Raw genomic sequence first — 16,926 nt, 5'->3', positions numbered from 1 at the left:
GTTTAATTTTTAAGCCTAACAGATGGATTCTCTACAGAGCAGTTGAATTTTTAACCTGAAAATACTAATTTTCATCAAAAAATGTAATAGATTATATTTAAACAAATATTATTAGAAAGCTTTTAGTCTAATATAAGTCTAATATTAAGCTTTTACTCCAAATTTGATTTGATTAGTTTTTTTTTTTTTTTTCTAAAATGTTTAAGTAAATAGAATTTTTAAACGGAAAAATATCAATTGTTGACTAGAAATGTATTAATTCCATTTTGGCCGAAAATAATTATTAAAAAAAAAATGTTTACAAAAAATAGTTTAATTTTGTACCAAATAGTTGAATTTTCAACTCGAAAAGACATCTTTCTTGGTAGAGAATTAATTTTCAATTGAAAAAAATTAATTTTCTAGAAAATAGTTAAATTTTGCACGACATAATTGAATTTTATATCAAATTCTGAAATTTTCAAGGTAGAAAGACGAATTTTCTGTTAAAAACAAAAATATTTTTTATTTAAAAAAATGAATTTTCTATAAAACAGTTTAGTTTTGCACCACATAATTGAATTTTATACCAAATTGTGACATTTTCAAACTAGAAAGACGATTTTTCTAGAAAAAAAAACAGTTGAATTTTCAGCTCGAAAAGTCATCTTTTTTGGTTGAGGAGAATTAATTTTCAATATAGAAAACGAATTTTCTACAAAACAGTTTAATTTTTAATCTAAAAAGCTAAACCTTTAACAAAAAATTTAATAGCTGACATTTCAACCAAAATATTTGAATAAAAAAACAGTAAATTAAACAATTTAATTTTCAACAAAAAAATTTATTTTCTTCCAAAAAGAAGAATTTTTAACAAAACGCATAAATTTTTAACCCAAATAGTTATATTTGTTTCCAAATTGTTTAATTTTCGAGCCGAAAATACAAGTCGCTTACGACACAATTTAATTTTCAACACAAACATATGAATTTTTAATCAAAATTAATTTTTAACCATGACATCAATTTTTAACAAGACAGTTGCATTTTAAACCAGAAAAGGTGAAATTTTTACAGAAAGAGATATATTAGCAAATCAGAAGGATGAATGTGTAGAAAAATTGTTGAATTTTCCATTTAAAAAAAATGTAATCAAGGTAGATACAAAATGTTAATCAAAATGTTGAATTTTGTAGCCGAAAAGGCGAATTTTCAACAAAATAGTTAAATTATTATCTAAAACAGATTAATTTTCAATTAAACAATCGAATTTTTAACAAAGAAATTGATTTTCTTACAAAAAAGAGTTTTCAACAGAACACATCAATTTTCAACCAATTCTTTAAATTTTCTACCAAATTGTTTAAGCTTCGAGCTGAAAATACGAATCTTTTATCAAACAATTTAATTTTCAACAGAAAAATGTCCATTTCCAACCAAAATTAATTTCAACCGAAACATCAATTTTTATCAAGACAGTTGCATTTTTAACCAAAAAATGTGAGATTTTTACAGAAAGAGATACATTATCCAGCCAGAAGCGTGAATATTTACAAAAATGGTTGAATTTTCAATTTTAAAAAATCCAGTCAAGAAAGAACTACAATTTTAATTAAACTATTGAATCATGAAATCTAAAAGAAAACTTTTTTTTAGAAGATTTTTAAATTTTTTATTCCACGCCTCGAATTTTGATCAACTAATTTTTACTTTCGCCCCTCAAATTACACTTTCGCCCCGCTGATTTTACTTTCGCCCCGCCAATTTTATTTTCGCCCCGCTAATTTTACTTTCGCCCCGCAAGTTTGGTTTGCGGTAAATATATGCTACTTTCGGCACTATTTTCAGGGGCAAAAAAAGTGGCTATTTCGGTCGAGTGTGGAATAAAAAACATTTTAAACAAACAGTGAAGTTAATTTTGAAAACTTACAGACAAAATGACTATTTTTCTTTGCAGCTGGTGATCAAGAATCTCAAGAACGAGGTGACGAAAAAAGTACAAATTCCAAACTGTGACGAGATCTTTTACGCCGGAACCGGAATGCTACTTTTACGCGACGCCGATCAAGTGATCCTCTTTGACGTCCAGCAGAAAAGGACCCTGGCTGAGGTGAAAATTTCGAAATGCCGATACGTCGTTTGGTCGGCGGACATGTCCTATGTGGCTCTCCTGGCCAAGCATTCCGTCAACATCTGCAATCGTCGTCTCGAGTCGCTCTGCTGCATCCACGAGAATACAAGAGTGAAGTCCGGCTCCTGGGATGAGTCAGGCGTCTTTATCTACACGACGAGCAATCACATCAAGTACGCGATCAACAATGGCGATCACGGAATTATACGGACCCTGGATTTGCCGATTTACGTGACGAAAGTGAAGGGCAACCAAGTCTACTGCCTCGATCGGGAATGCCGGCCGCGAATTTTGCGAATAGATCCGACCGAGTACAAATTCAAACTGGCGCTGATCAATCGAAAGTATGAGGAAGTTTTGCACATGGTGCGTACGGCAAATCTCGTTGGTCAGTCGATTATTGCCTATCTCCAGCAGAAAGGATATCCCGAGGTGGCATTGCACTTTGTCAAGGACGAGAAGACGCGATTTGGCTTGGCTCTGGAATGCGGGAATATTGAGGTGGCACTTGAAGCGGCCAGGTCACTCGATCAGAAAACTTGCTGGGAGAGTTTGGCGAATGCGGCTCTTCTCCAGGGCAATCACCAGGTTGTGGAGATGTGCTATCAGCGAACGAAGAACTTTGAGAAGCTGGCCTTTCTTTATCTCATCACTGGGAATCTGGACAAGTTGAGGAAAATGACGAAGATTGCGGAAATACGAAAGGACGTTTCGGGACAGTATCAGGGTAGTCTTCTCCTGGGAGATATTTATGAACGGGCAAAGATTCTCAAGGTGAGGGATCTTTTTCGTTATGAGTTTTATTATTTTTTTTTAATTTTACAATTTTCTTGAAAAGACATTACTTTTTTTGGTGGCAAATTCAATCGTTTGATTGAAAATTAGTCAACCAAAAATATTAATTTTTACCTGAGAAGATTTTTCTACGAAAAAAAAGAATACTCAACCAGTAATGAAGTTTTAACTAAAATTGCGTATCTTGGAATAAAAAAATGTGGTTGACATCTCATGCACAAAATATTTTTAATTTTAAATAAAAAATAGTTAAATTCGTCGAAAAAGGGCAAGTTTTTAACTAAATAGTTGATTTTTTAACCGAATAAGATTATTTTTTAACCATGTAATTAAACATTTAATCAAATAATAATAATAATTTTCAATCAAAAATATAATTGTAGACGTTTAACCGAAAATGATTCAACAAAATAATAAAGTGTTCAAATAATCGGTTTTTGAATTAAAAAAAAGGTGAATTTTCAAACAAAAATATCAAAGTTACCATGAAAAATGAATTATAGAAAAAAACTAAAAATTTATATTTTATTCAAAAAAAAAAAAAATAATTTAAAATAAAAAAATAGATGAATTCATCCAGAAATGAAGCATTTTCAACAAAATAGTTGAATTTTCAAACCTAAAGAACAAATTTTTTAGAAGAGTTGAATTTTTAACAATAAAGTAATTTTCAATCGCAAAGGATGATTTTTCAAATGAAATTGTTGATTTTTCCAAGAAAAAATTAAAATAAAAAATTTAAACCAAATAATTAAATTGTTAAATTAATTGTTAAATAATTAAAAATAAAATTATCGGAATAAATGGTATATTAATTTAAATTCTTATCAAGACTTTCGGATTGAAACAGTTACAATCTGGAAATTCTCAAATTTTGAACGGATCTAGAATTGTTCGGTCAAAGCAATTATTGTTCAGATTTCTATACTTAGAGTACAGGTACATTTTAAAAATAATTTATTTATTTATATTAAATGCTAATAAAATAAAACTGTTTTTTATCAGAAATTTTCAACTTCAAATGCTTTTAATTTTTAAGTGTTTAAATCTTGAAAACTGCACTTTAATTATTTAAATAACTGTTAAAATCGAACTTGGGCAGATTTTTTTTTCGTAAAATTGCCGGTTTCCCAGTCCGGCGGTCACTATAATTAATTTAAAATAAAAAACAATAGTTGAATTTTCAAACCCAAAGGACGAATTTTTTAGAAAAGAGTTGAATTTTTAACAATAAAGTAATTTTTAATCGCAAAGGATGATTTTTCAACAATATTGTTGAATTTTGAACCAAAAATTAAACCTTAAATCAAATAATTAAATTGTTAACCAAAGCGATGAATCCTTCACAAAAAAGTATAATATTTTTAATTTTATATAAAAAATAATTAAATTCATAAAAAAGATGAATTTTTAACAAAATAGTTGATTTTTTAACCAAAAAAGATTACTTTGTAAGAAAGTTGTTGAAATTTCAACAAAATGATTCAATTTTCAACCATGTAATCAAATTTTTAACCAAGTAATAATTTACAACCAAAAATCGCTAAATTTAAAACAAATTAGTTTGAATATTTAACCCAGTAGTTGAATTTTTTAACCATAAAACATGAAATCTCGAAAAAAATGTAATAATTTATATTAAAAAAAAATTCTAATAAAAGAATAGATGAATTCATTCAAAAATGAAGCATTTTCAACAAAATAGTTGAATTTTCAAACCCAAAGGACGAATTTTGTATAAAACTGTTGAATTTTCAACAATAAAGTAATTTACAATCGCAAAGGATGATTTTTTAAATAAAGTTGTTGAATTTTCCAAGAAAAAATTAAACTTTAATCCAAATAATGAGATTGTTAAACAAAACGATGAATTCTTCACAAAAAAGTATAATATTTTTAATTTTAAATGAAAAATATTTGAATTCATAACAAAACATGAATTTTAAACAAAATAGTTGATTTTTTAACCTAAGAAGATTACTTTTTAAGAAAGTTATTAAATAAATTTTTAACAAAGAAGTTCAATATTTAATCAAGTAGTTTAATTTTTAACTGTAAAATATGAATTCTCAACAACAATGTAATAATTTATATTTTATTCAACCAATTTTTATAAAAAATAGTTGATTTCATCAAAAAATGAATCATTTTCAAACAAAATAGTCGAATTTTCAAACCGAAAGGGCGTATTTTTTAGAAAAGAGTTGAATTTTTAACAATAAAGTAATTTTCAATCGCAAAGTATGATTTTTTAACAAAATTTTTGAGTTTCCAAACAAAAAATTAAACTTTAAACCAAATAATTAAACTTTTAACCCAAACGCTGAACTCTTCACAAAAAAGTATAATAGTAGAAGTTTAAACAAAAAATCGCCGAAGCTAAAAAAAATTCTAATTTCAAATAAAAGTTTTAACCAAGTAATAATTTACAACCAAGAATCGCTAAATTTAAAACAAAATAGTTTAAACTTTCTACTAAAATGATGAATCTTCAACTAAAATAATAAATTTTTAACAAATAAGTTCAACTTTTAACCAAGTAGTTAAATTTTTTAATCATAAAACATGAATTCCCAACAACAATGTAATAATTGATATTTTATTCAACAAATATTAATAAAAAATAGTTTATTTCATCAAAAAATGAATCATTTTCAACAAAATAGTCGATTTTTCAAAACGAAAGGACGATTTTTTTAGAAAAGAGATGATTTTTTAATAAAATTGTTGAAGTTTCAAACAAAAAATTAAAAATTAAACCAAATTATTTAATTGTTAACCAAAGCGATTAATTCTTCACAAAAAAGTATAATAGTAGAAGTTTAAACAAAAAATCGCTGAAGCTAAAAAAGACGAATTTGCAACGAAAAAAGATTTTAATTTCAAATAAAATGTAAAAAAAATCAGTTCAATTCTACCCTGAATTCTAAACTGAATGATATAATAATTGAAAAATATCACAATTTAACTTATTATTTAAAAAATAGTTGAAATCAAATTTAAACAGATTTTTTATTTTTTATATAAAATAATATTCAATCAAAGATGAAGTTTCAACTAAAATTTTGTATCTTGGAACAAAAAAAATGTAGTGGTTGAAATTGCATACACAAAATATTTTTTATTTTAAATGAAAAATAGTTGAATTTATAAAAAAAAACACGAATTTTTAACAAAATAGTTGATTCTTTAACCTAAAAAGATTACTTTTTAAGAAAGTTGTTGAAATTTCAACAAAATGATTCAATTTTCAACCAATTACTTCAATTTTTTAACTAATTAATCATTTACAACCAATAATCGCTAAATTTAAAACAAAATAGTTTGAACTTTCTACTAAAATGATTAATCTCCTACTAAAAAAATACATTTTTAACAAAGAAGTTCAACTTTTAACCAAATAGTTGAATTTTTTAACCATAGAATATGAAATCTCGAAAAAAATGTAATAATTTATATTTTATTTAAAAAAAAAACATTGACAGAGTGGCCGTTTTAGTCGAAGAAAAAAATTCCCGATTTTTTCCCGGTTCACAAACATTTTTCTCGGCCAATGAAATTTAAAAAATCAAACTATATTCTAAACATTTTTCCATATAAATTAATAAACAATAAACATATTAAAGCATTTAAAGTGGAACACTTGGATTCCAAACTTTTAAAATGGAAGGTACTAACACTTTTCAATTAAACAATGTTAAATGAAATGAAAATAAACTGCAAAATTTAGAACTTTTATAAATTATACAGTTCTAAGATTCAGATTAAGTTCCAAAAATATAAATTCACGTTAACATTTTCAATAGTCTAAATTAAAGATTCAAAGAATGAACTTAAAAAATTTTTTAAATTATATTATTTTAAGTAATTTTAAGCTCGACGCATTAAAAATGGAATAATAATTTTTTTAACGTAACATTTCTGTAATTAGAAGTTAATTTATTTTTATTTCAAATAGTCTAGGCATCCTTTAAATGCTTTAAAATTTTATTTCAAAATCTTGATAAATCTAGAAGTAGTTTTAAATTTTGTCAAATTCAAAATAATTTTAGAATTTTTTTCGAAACTTTTAAATATATTTCAAAATGAATTGAATTTTTTCTATAACTTTCAGAAAATAAAAAAAAAAGAATAAAAAATTTTCTTAAGATTCTTTGGAAAATTGAAAATGATTTTTCACTTTGAACAACTATTAGGACAGAAAACTTAAAAAGATTTTAATAGATTTCAAAAATTATCAAAGAAGAACATGGAAGATTTAAAGGATTTTTTTTTAATTTGCAGGATTTTCAAAAATTTTAGGAAAATAATAAGTGTTCAATTGTTATTTATGTGTCAAAATTATAAGATTTCACTTATAAATTAAACACCTTTTAAATAGAACAATTAAAATTGTAACTCTAAAAGTTTAAAAGTTCTTCGAAAATCTAAAGTTTCAAAGCTTTCTAAGTCAAACAATTCAGTTTCAAATTGTTTTTTTTTTTTTTTATTTAGTTTCAATTTATTCATCTTAAATGAAAAGTGAAATATTGCTAAATTTGAAATACTTATTCTTTTTCTACATTAAGAAATTTCAAATTAAATGGGATAAAAATTAAATAATTTGGACTCACGATATTTAAAATTTAATAAAAACCTTTAATTGTGACTATATTATTATGGGTTTATTAATTTATTAAATTTATTTATTAAATTTAATATGAAAAATATTGTAAAAGAAGACCTAAAACTCTGAATTAAAAATATATTATTGATAAATCATGAAAAATGTTATTAAGAAATAAAATTATCGGAATAAATGATATATTAATTTGAATTCTTATTAAGACTTTCGGATTGAAACAGTTACAATGTGAAAATTCTCAAATTTTGAACGGATCTAGAATTGTTTGGTCAAATCAATTATTGTTCAGATTTCTATACTTAGAGTACAGATCCATTTTAAAAATAATTTATTTATTTATATTAAATGCTAATAAAATAAAACTGTTTTTTATCAGAAATTTTCAACTTCAAATGCTTTTAATTTTTAAGTGTTTAAATCTTGAAAACTGCACTTTAATTATTTAAATAACTGTTAAAATCGAACTTGGGCAGATTTTTTTCGTAAAATTGCCGGTTTCCCAGTCCGGCGGCCACTCTGATTAATTTAAAATAAAAAAATTAGTTGAATTTTCAAACCCAAAGGACGAATTTTTCAGAAAAGAGTTGAATTTTTAACAATAAAGTAATTTTCAGACGCAAAGGATAGTTTTTTGAAAATAAAATTGTTGAATTTTCAAACAAAAAATTAAACTTTAAACGAAATTATTAAATTGTTAACCAAAACGATGAATTCTTCACAAAAAAGTATAATAATAGAAGTTTAAACAAAAAATCGCTGAAGCTCTAAAAATGACGAATTTGTAACGAAAAAAAAAAAAGACTGTAAAGTTTTAATTGAGGTTTTACATTTGTTTAACGAATAAAACTTTTTTCATTCTTAAAGTATTACGCTTTCTAAACTGAATGATATAATAATTGAAAAATATCACAGTTCAACTAATTATTTAAAAAACGGTTGAAAAGAAACTTGAACAGATTTTTTTAGTCTAAAAATTTCTTAAAATTCAGGGATTCGTTCGAAATTAAGGGTCATTTTCAGACATTTTCCAATTATTTCTTAAAATTCCATATAATTTACCCGAAAATAATGCGAAGTATGAAAAGTCACTAAAAAATAATTCAGCTACGGAGGCACGCACATTGTCAAATTTGTGTTACGTCAAAGTTTTATGTGGAAAGAAACAAAAAGGAACGTAACGAAAGTTTTTTCACGTTCCTTTTCGTTCTTTTTTATATAAAATACGATTAACACATAATTTTGACATTGTGCCATCGTAGGCTCATTATTTTTTTTTATAGTTTTTTAGAATAAGCGTTGTTTTTAATCAAATTCTTTTTAATTTATCGAAACAATTGGCAAATATCCAAAAATGTCCCTTAATTTCGTTCGAATCCCTGGTAAAATACCCGATTTTCCGGGTTTTCCGGTCTAGTGGTCACCCTGTTCCTTCCTTTGTTCCATTCATCTTGATAATTTAATTTCCAGAACTCTGGTCAGTCATCCCTTGCATACGTGACAGAAAAAATTCACGGAATCGCGAACGAGGACGACGACATCCTCTACGAGTCGATGAAGGATGAACTCGTGGACCTGGAGGAAGGAGCAATCTACCTTTGTCCTCCAGTTCCTGTCCAACAAGCCGAGAACAACTGGCCCCTATTGACCGTTTCCAAAGGATTCTTCGAGGGTGCAATGATGTCTCGAGGCAAGACTCAAGTCTCGGCAGCCCTGGCGCCAGCCGAGGAAGACGAAAATGTCGTTGAGGGATGGGGAAATGATGACGAGCTCGGTATGGATGAAGAGGACGCCGAGGACGCAAAAAGCGTCAACGAGGGCGAAGAGTCGGCCGGTTGGGAAGTCGAGGATGTGGATCTGCCGCCGGAACTTGAAGCCACCAATGCGTCCACCGACGAAGGCTATTATGCCCCGCCAACAAAAGGCGTTCCGCCCGTTCAACACTGGGTCAACAATTCCAAACTCCCCGTTGATCATGTCCTCGCCGGCTCCTTCAAAACGGCCTCAACCCTCCTCTACGAGCAAGTGGGAATTGTTAACTTCCAACCCTATCAGCCACTCTTCATGAGCACTTTTGCCCGCTCGCGTACCTCCTATTCTCTCCTGCCCAGCATTCCCTCGCTCTACAATTATCCCTTGAGAAACTGGAAGGAAGCGACGCTCAAGACAGGATTGCCGGCTGTGGGTTTGCGACTTGCAGATCTCGTCCAGAGACTTCAGGCCTGCTACCAGTTGACGACGAGTGGTAAATTTGTCGAAGCGACCGAGAAACTTCAGGGGATTCTTTTGAGTGTGCCGTTTTTAGTGGTGGATACGAGGCAGGACATTGCCGAGGCTCAGCAGTTGATTCAGATTTGCCGGGAGTATATTCTGGGCCTGAAGATGGAAACGGAGAGGAAGAGTTTGCCGAAGGCCAGTTTAGCGGAGCAGAAGAGGGTTTGCGAGATGGCGGCATATTTTACGCATTGCAATTTACAACCTGTACATCAAATTTTGACTCTTCGGACTGCCGTGAATATGTTCTTCAAGCTGAAGAATTTCAAGACGGCGGCGTCGTTTGCGAGGAGGCTTCTGGAATTGGGACCAAGGGCGGAAGTCGCTCAACAAGTTAGAAAGATATTGCAGGTGAGTCTTTTTGTTTTCTTTTTGTTTAGCGATTTTAATACTCGAATTTTTTTGCCAGTTATTACGAGGGGTGTTCAAAAAGTAAGTTTCCCTAGTCTGACGTTTTGCCCCAGCGCCATCTAGCGAGCTGGAACCGAACATAGTTTTAGTTTAGGATATACCGATGAGAGGGGACCCATCTTAGCTGCCGAAAAATTTTTTTTCATCAGTACCGACTCGGAAACCATGGAGCTACCTGTGAAAAACGTGTCCACTTGTGGATTGCGTACAGTTATTCGCTTTTTAACTGCAAAAAGGCTTAATGGCAGCGAAATTCACACTGAGAAATATCGATTTCAGGAGGCCATTGAATCCAAAATTCTGTCAATTGGAAAGCGCCTATCCGCCAAAATAATTTTTTCGACTGCTGCGACTGCGTCATCCGTAATGGCGGTTTTTGGCCTGCCTGCACGCTGTTCATCATGAACTTCTCCGCGTCCCTCGAGAAAATATGTACGCCACCGACGCACCATTTGCACACTCATGCATTTGTCACCATAAATATGCACTAATTCAGTGTGAATTTCGCTGCCATTAAGCCCTTTTGCAGTTAAAAAGCGAATAACTGCACGCAACTCACAAGTGGATACGTTTTTCACAGGTAGCTCCCATGGTTTCCGATCCGGTACTGATGAAAAAAATTTTTTCGGCAGCTAAAACCGATTCCGGTCTTATCGGTATATCCTAAACTGAAACTATGTTCGGCCCCAGCTCACTAGATGGCGCTCGGGCAAAACGGCAGACGGGAAACTTACTTTTTAAACACCCCTCGTAATTGTAGTAATCTACGACTTTAGTCACTCACTTTTTTTATATTGAGTTCAAGGATTTTAGGATATTTAGAGAAAACAAGGACAGTCTTCTAAAGAGTTTAGGTGCTCGGATAAATTCTCACGAGCATGAGAATATGCTTTGAGAATTTAATGAACGTTTATAAGCATTTTGAATTACGATTGATAAAATCGTGTTTTCTATCTTTATTAATAATAATTATATTATTAAAATTTTGCGGGTATATGTATCATTTCGAATTTGAAAGGACGTCTAATTTAAACGATAAAAGAAGTCGAAGTGATAGAAAACACAGGGTGGTCGTTTTAATCGACGAAATAAATTCCCGGTTTTTTTCCAGTTCGCAAACATTTTTCACGGTCAATGAAATTTAAAAAATGGAACATGAAAGCTAAAAAAATTTCCATTTGAGGTAATAAAAACTGAGCTGTAAATGAAAGCACTCAAAGTGGAACTGTTAAATTTTGAACTTCTAAAATTGAAATTTAAAACTTTTTAATTCGAAAATTTTTAATGCAAATGCTCAATAACTTACACGTATACAATTGAAGGTACTAACATTTTTTAATATAAAAAAATATAAATCTACGTTATCATTTTCAATGCTCTAAATTAAAAAAATCAATCCGTGAACTTTAAAATTTTCAAAATTATATTATTTTAATGAATTTTAAGCTGGAAATATTAAATATTGAAAAATTGAAAAAATTTTAACTGAACACTTCTTAAATTAGAAAATCAATTATTTTCTTTGTAAATTGTTTCAACATCCTTGGAAAGCTTCAAAATTTTATTTCAAAATCTAGAAGATCGATTAAATTTGTTTTAAATTTAAAATTATTTTGGAAATTTTTTCCAAAACATTTATTATTTATAGGCGAAATTTGAGTAATTTTAAGAGATATGTAGAAGTTTTAAAAAGACTGAAACGTAATGTAAAACTAAAAATTATAGCGTAATATAAAACAAAATGTAGATTTTAAACAAAAAAATTAGATTTTTTTCAAGAATTGTGAAAGGCTTCAAAAGAATAAAAACATTTTCTTAAGATTACTAGGAAAATTAAAAATAATATTTCCTTTTGAAAAATTATTTTAAGATAATATTTAAAAAGTTTTCTAAAGATTTAAACAAAATTTTCAAAAAAGATTCTAGAAGATTTTAAGAAAACTTTCTAAAATTTGCATGATAATTTTTAATCTTGTTAAAACTCCTTAATATCTCTTTAAATTACTCAAATTTTTTCTACAAATGTTCATTTGTAAATTAAACATCAAAATTTTAATTTTTCCCTTACAAATTAAGCATTTTTTGAAATTTTAACGATTCCAGGTTTTCTATGTCCAAGAATTCATTTGAAGATTCTTTACTTTTAAATATTTGATTTCAATTTACTTGTCTTAAATAAAAATTTCAATATTGCTAAATATTAATTAATTAATTTTTTTTTAAATTAAAAATTTCAAATTGAACGGGTTAAAAAATTGAATATTTTAGACTGAAACAATATTTTAAATTTAATAAAAGCCTTTAATTAAGAATATGTTATTTTTAAGTTATTTTTAAATTTAAAATAGTTTAGAAACTTTCAAGTTTAAATTTTAACGTTAAAATCTGAAAATTCTTAAATTTTGAACTGGTTTAAAATCCTTTTTGTTCACTTTTTATTACTTAAAGTACCGATAAATTAAACAAATATATTTATTTCTTAAATAAAAATTTTTTTATCCAAAATTTTCAACATCAAAGGCTTTTATTTTTTATTTACTCAAGTCTTTAAGAAAGCATTTTTAAATTCTTAAAATTAAAAATGCAAGCTTAGAAATAAAAATTTTCAATGCAACATTTTTAAAGTAAAAAAATTTTGAATTACGCATTGTAAGCTAAATAATAGCATAATTGAAAAACAAAACAATTCCACTAATTATTTAAAAACTTTCGAAATCGAACGTGGACAGATTTTTCTTCTACAAATTTGTCAAATTCTCGTTTAAAAAAAATTCACAACATTGCCTTATTCATGATTGCTAAAATATCCCAATTTATAAATTTTTCTAGGTATAAAATCAACCATGCACCTAGAAGACTATTAATATTAGTGCAAAAAAATTTTTCTTTTGAAAAACATTTTATGCACATTTTAGTTGAGATTTAAAAACAAGAAGGTAAATTTTGAACCTAAGAAATAAATCTTTCACTAAAATGATGAATCTTCAATCAGAAATATGCTGCTAAAATTTCCCCATTTTTTTAGCTTTTCTAGGTATAAAATCAACCATACACCTAGAAGATTAGAAATATTAATGCAAACAAAATTGGTTTCTAAATACATTTTAAACACTTTTTAGTTGAGTTTTCAAAAAAAAAAAAAAAAGATTAATTTAATAAAAACTTTTTTTAATTTTCTTCAACCAAAAAATGAATTTTTAACCAAATAGTTGAATTTCTAACCCAACAGATTAATTTTCTACAAAAAAAAAACTCATTTTCAACAAAGTACACGAATTTTCATCTAAAAATGATTAATTTTAAAGCAAAATTAGAATATTAAAATGTTAGGAAAATAAATGTTCAACCAACAACAACAAAATTAATTTTCAACAAAATAGTTTTTTTAATGAAAAAAAAAAAACATTTTCAGTTAAAACAATCAATTTTCAAAACAAAAATTAAATGTCCATTAAAATAATTCAATTTTAAGCCCAAAAGGTGAATTTTCCACCAAAAGGTACAGTTTTAATCAAATATATACATTTTCAACTAGAAAAGATACATTTACAAACCAAAACTAAAATAGTTCAATTTGCAGTTAAAAAAGTAAATTTTAAACAACAAAAAAAAACGAGTTTGCAGACAAATTAATTAATTTTCAACTAAAAATATAAATTTTCAAGCAAAAATGGACTAGTTACATTTTCACTTTAAAAAATTAAATTTCAACTAAAAGAAAGGAATTTTCAGCAAAATAAATTAATTTTTAATCACAGTGATGACTTTTCAACTAAAACATTGCATTTTTGACCAAATACTGGAATTTTCAATCCAAAAGAAGAATTTGGTATAAAAAATGAATTTTTAATTAAATTTTTTTTTTCAATCACAGAAATTAATTCCTAACAAAAAATAGTTAAATTTTATACAAAAGAGTAAATTTTTTAACGAGAAAAATTACATTTCTATTAAAATACGAAAATTTTCCAGAAAAAATTTAATAGTTAAGGTGAATTTTCAACTAAATTCAGTTGAATTTTTCAAACAAAATTATTATTCTGTGTTAAAACGAGATATTTTCGAAAAAATTTAAATGATAAATTGGAACAGGGAATTTTACAAAAAATTCTAATTCTTACAATGGATTGAAATGGAGAATTTTTGAAAATAATTAAAATTCTGGATTTGAACCGGGAATTTTCAAATTTAAACAAATTCAGAGCTAGTACTGAAAATTTTTGAAAAGGAATAAAATTCTGAATTGGAACAGGAATTTTGTAAAAAGAATTCATTTTAATTCTAAGTTGAAAAGGACTATTTTTGAAAAAAGAATTAAAATGATGAATTGGAACAGGGAATTTTACAGAAAAATTCTAATTTTTAGTTGAAATGGAGAATTTTTGAAAATTATTCAAATTCCGGATTTTGAAGATGGAATTTTCAATTTTAAAATAATTTTGCGCTAGTGCTGGAAATTTTCAAAAAGGAATAAAATTCTGAATTGGAACAGAAACTTTTTCCAAAGAATTCTAGTTCTGATTTGAAGCAGGGAATATTTTTGAAAACAAATTAAAATGATGATTTGGAACATGGAATTTTACAGAAAAATTCTAATTTTTAGTTGAAACCGAAATTTTTGAAAAGAATTAAAATTCCGGATTTGAGCAAGGAATTATCAATTTTAAAATAATTTTGAGCTGCAATTGGAATTTATTGAGGAGAATAACAATTCTCAATGGAAAATATAACTTTTCAAACAAAATTATTAAACGAGGTATTTTCGAAAAAATTTAAATTATAAATTGGAACAGGGAATTTTTTGAAAAGAAATTAAATTTCGGATTTAAATAAATTTTCCATTTTTAACCAATTCTGAGCTGGAATTAGAATTTAAAATTTCTTAAAATGGTATAATTTTGAACATTTTTAAATTCATTGATTGATTCTTCAATTAAGAGCATTAAAAATGATAACGTGGATATATATTTTTTGAACTGAATCGGAATCTTTGAACTCTACTATTTATAAAAGTTAAAATTTTTCAATTAGGAAGTTTAACTGCATTTAATTAAAAATTTTCTGTCGAAAAGTGTTGGTAGCTTCCAGTTCGTATGTGTAAATTATTGAGCATTTGAATACAAAATGGTTGAATAAAAACAGTTTTTTAACTTCAATTTTCAGAGTATAAATTCCACGAGTTTCACTTTTGAGAGCTTTCATTTGCAGTTTAATTTTGCTTACTTCGAATGGAGCAATTTTCAGATTTAATGTTTGATTTTTTAAATATCATTGACCGTGAAAAAATGTCTGCGAACCCTGAATAATTGAAGAATATATTTTTTTTTTATTTAAAAATGTAAAAATGATTGTTTTTTTTCAGGCCTGCGACAAGACTCCAGTTGACGAACACGAATTGGCTTATGACGAGCATAATCCGTTTACGCTCTGCGCTGGAACTTACACGCCAATTTATCGTGGAAGTCCTGAAACAAAATGCCCTCTTTGTGGAGCAACTTATCAGCCCCAATTCAACGATTTGCTCTGCAAAGTTTGTGATGTTTCGCAAATTGGCAAACAGTGCACTGGACTGAAGATAAGTGCACTGCAATTCCGATAAATAGTTTATTTAAATAATTTCGTTACTTATCCACAGCATAATTTGTTAAGCGATTAATATTTTTATTACTTATAGTTCTAGCCTTGCATTTAATGAGTAATATCATCAAGTATTTGTACAGCCCACACAATGAGCTTTTAAAAATATTAATAGAAGTGATGTTTTTCTTTTTTATCTTCGTTCAGCCAATAAAGTGCTGCATTTTGAAAAATTTTATTCAACACTGCGTGGGAACGAGTGCAGTTTTTAGTTCCGAGAGTAAATTGTAATTATGCGAATGTTATAGAAGAATGAAATTTGTAATGAATTTCTCTTTCGGAAGGAAAGAGATGAATAAAAGAAATGTTTAAAATGTACAAAAAATATTGGTCTTTATTTAATTAAATAATTAAATATCAATGATTAGCATCTTTCGAAAACTTTGTACAAATCTGGCAAGGAAGCTATTTCCAGAATTGTGGAGTCATGAGCGAACTCTTTTGGAGGCAGTAAACTTTCTTTGATAGCGCTGTATAAAATATGCTCGGTTACGTGTTTCCAGTCAAAGGTTTCGGAATCAGAGTCGATTTGGCTGTAGAATTTCGCTGTTTCGCGACAAATTCCTTTAAAACAGGGCTTTTCTGCTTCCCAGTCGACTTGGGTTGACAAACTGAGGATGTATAAGGGTAGTCCGCCTTCACGCGGAAAATATTTGTCTGAAAGAAAAAAAGAGTCTGATTTATTTTCTGAGGGTGGCCGTTTTAATCGAGGAAAAAAATTCCCAGTTTTTTCCCGGTTCGCAAACATTTTTCACGGCCAATGAAATCTAAAAAATCAAACTATATTCTAAACATTTTTTCATATAAAGTAATAGAAAATACAACAACAAATTTAAACATTCAAAGTGGAACACTTGAATTCCAAACTTTTAAAATTGAATTTTTAACATTTTTAATTAAAAAATTGTGTATTTAAATGCTCAAAAATTTACAGGTACCAAATGGAACAAATAGAGTTCAAAGATTCAAAATTATATTATTTTAAGGGCATGTGACACAGCTAAATACCTATATTACCGACCACAGTTTTTCAGTTCACTGAATGTTTTTTTGAACCTAAGAACTTTTTTTGTAAATA

The 16,926-nt window shown here is 27.7% G+C and overlaps 2 protein-coding genes across 2 annotated transcripts in view; one reads left to right on the top strand and one right to left on the bottom strand.

The window, feature by feature from the left end:
* Positions 1-16,173, top strand: part of LOC117168673 (coatomer subunit alpha) — a 30,133-nt gene extending 13,960 nt beyond the window's left edge. The window contains exons 3-5 of the mRNA XM_033354340.1: positions 1,937-2,884; positions 8,997-10,151; positions 15,574-16,173. Coding sequence (XP_033210231.1) covers positions 1,937-2,884; positions 8,997-10,151; positions 15,574-15,810 — 2,340 coding nt within the window. The 3' untranslated portion in view covers positions 15,811-16,173. The remainder of the gene's footprint in view (positions 1-1,936; positions 2,885-8,996; positions 10,152-15,573) is intronic.
* LOC117168674 (DNA mismatch repair protein Mlh1) overlaps positions 16,161-16,926 on the bottom strand; it is a 32,110-nt gene continuing 31,344 nt past the window's right edge. Inside the window, exon 9 of the mRNA XM_033354342.1 lies at positions 16,161-16,505. Coding sequence (XP_033210233.1) covers positions 16,213-16,505 — 293 coding nt within the window. The 3' untranslated portion in view covers positions 16,161-16,212. The remainder of the gene's footprint in view (positions 16,506-16,926) is intronic.

This window comes from Belonocnema kinseyi, chromosome 3, assembly GCF_010883055.1.
Source record: "Belonocnema kinseyi isolate 2016_QV_RU_SX_M_011 chromosome 3, B_treatae_v1, whole genome shotgun sequence".
NCBI classification, from domain to species: domain Eukaryota; kingdom Metazoa; phylum Arthropoda; class Insecta; order Hymenoptera; family Cynipidae; genus Belonocnema; species Belonocnema kinseyi.
Note: the sequence above shows the minus strand (reverse complement) of the source record. Positions and strands in the feature narration are given on the sequence as shown.